At 65.9% G+C, this 1,026-nt stretch overlaps 1 protein-coding gene across 1 annotated transcript in view; it reads right to left on the minus strand.

Annotated features, from left to right (window-relative positions):
* The window catches only part of TUBGCP6 (tubulin gamma complex associated protein 6), a 16,324-nt gene that overhangs the window by 181 nt on the left and 15,117 nt on the right, over positions 1-1,026 (minus strand). Inside the window, exons 21-24 of the mRNA XM_015568716.1 lie at positions 760-1,024; positions 555-687; positions 265-478; positions 1-181 (exon numbers count right to left, since the gene is read on the minus strand). The exon at positions 1-181 is cut by the window's left edge and continues 13 nt beyond it. Coding sequence (XP_015424202.1) covers positions 1-181; positions 265-478; positions 555-687; positions 760-1,024 — 793 coding nt within the window. The remainder of the gene's footprint in view (positions 182-264; positions 479-554; positions 688-759; positions 1,025-1,026) is intronic.

The following is a 1,026-nucleotide window of genomic DNA, read 5'->3' on the forward strand; positions in this document are numbered from 1 at the left end:
GTAGTACTTGAAGGTGTTGTAGGATTGCTGCATGAGGGCAAAGTTGGGGTGCTCGGCGCCGTGGGGGCCACCGGCTGGGCCCCAGGGCTGGGAGATGAGCTGGCTGCGGAACTTGAGGACCAAGCTGAAGACGCTGTGGATGATGTTCATGACGGGAGCCGCCTTCTCCGTCAGCAGGCCCCTGGGGAGCAAGGGCGATGCCGCCGGTGGGTGACCCGGCCTCAGGGCAACCCTGGCGCCACACCTCCCCTCTGCCCGCCTCACCTGAAGACGGCCTTGTGCAGGTACTCGGCGTGGGCGCGCTGGATCTCCTCGAGGTCGCCCACCGTGGCCAGCCGGGCCCGGAACTCACACCAGGTGACGTGCAGGATCTGGTTGGCGATGTAGCCCTGGATGACCTTCACGAAGTGCTGCATCTCGTGTTTGAACAGCTGCAGCTGGCGGAACTGCACAGAGCCGGCTGCAGGGCTCACCAGAGCTGCGCAGAGGGAAGAACAGCTGCTGCATGGCCAACACCAGAAGCTGAGGGGCAGGGGCAGGGGCGTGGGCCTCACCTGTGCGCTTGAGGTGAAAACACACGTCCTTGAGCGTCCACATCATGAGCTTCAGCTGCAGCAGGAAGGAGAAGATGCCGCTGTACCTGCTCAGGCAGCTCTCGGTGATGACGATGTTGAGGGGCCAGTCAACCTGCAGGGGGTGGACTCAGCACACCTGGAGGCCCGGCCCAGCCCAGCCCCCCACACCTCTAGCTCTGCTGACCTTGTACCTGAGCTCCAGGCAGCTCAGCACATCCGGAGCGTTGGGGACGAAGGCCTCCGGCAGGAACTTGAGGGCGAAGGAGAGGTTGGCGGCCAGTGGGGAGTCCCCATGCAAGCTGTACTGCAGCGCCTTGCGCAGCACCGCGTTGAGCACCAGCGGGTTGAGGAGCTCCCCGGGCGTCTGCCCGGCGCCCAGCTGCAGGAGAGGAGGCAGGTCCCAGGGCCCCCGCAGCCGCCGCCCCAGCCCCACCACACACCACACGGGGCT

This window comes from Myotis davidii, unplaced genomic scaffold (genome assembly GCF_000327345.1).
Source record: "Myotis davidii unplaced genomic scaffold, ASM32734v1 scaffold845, whole genome shotgun sequence".
Taxonomy (NCBI): domain Eukaryota; kingdom Metazoa; phylum Chordata; class Mammalia; order Chiroptera; family Vespertilionidae; genus Myotis; species Myotis davidii.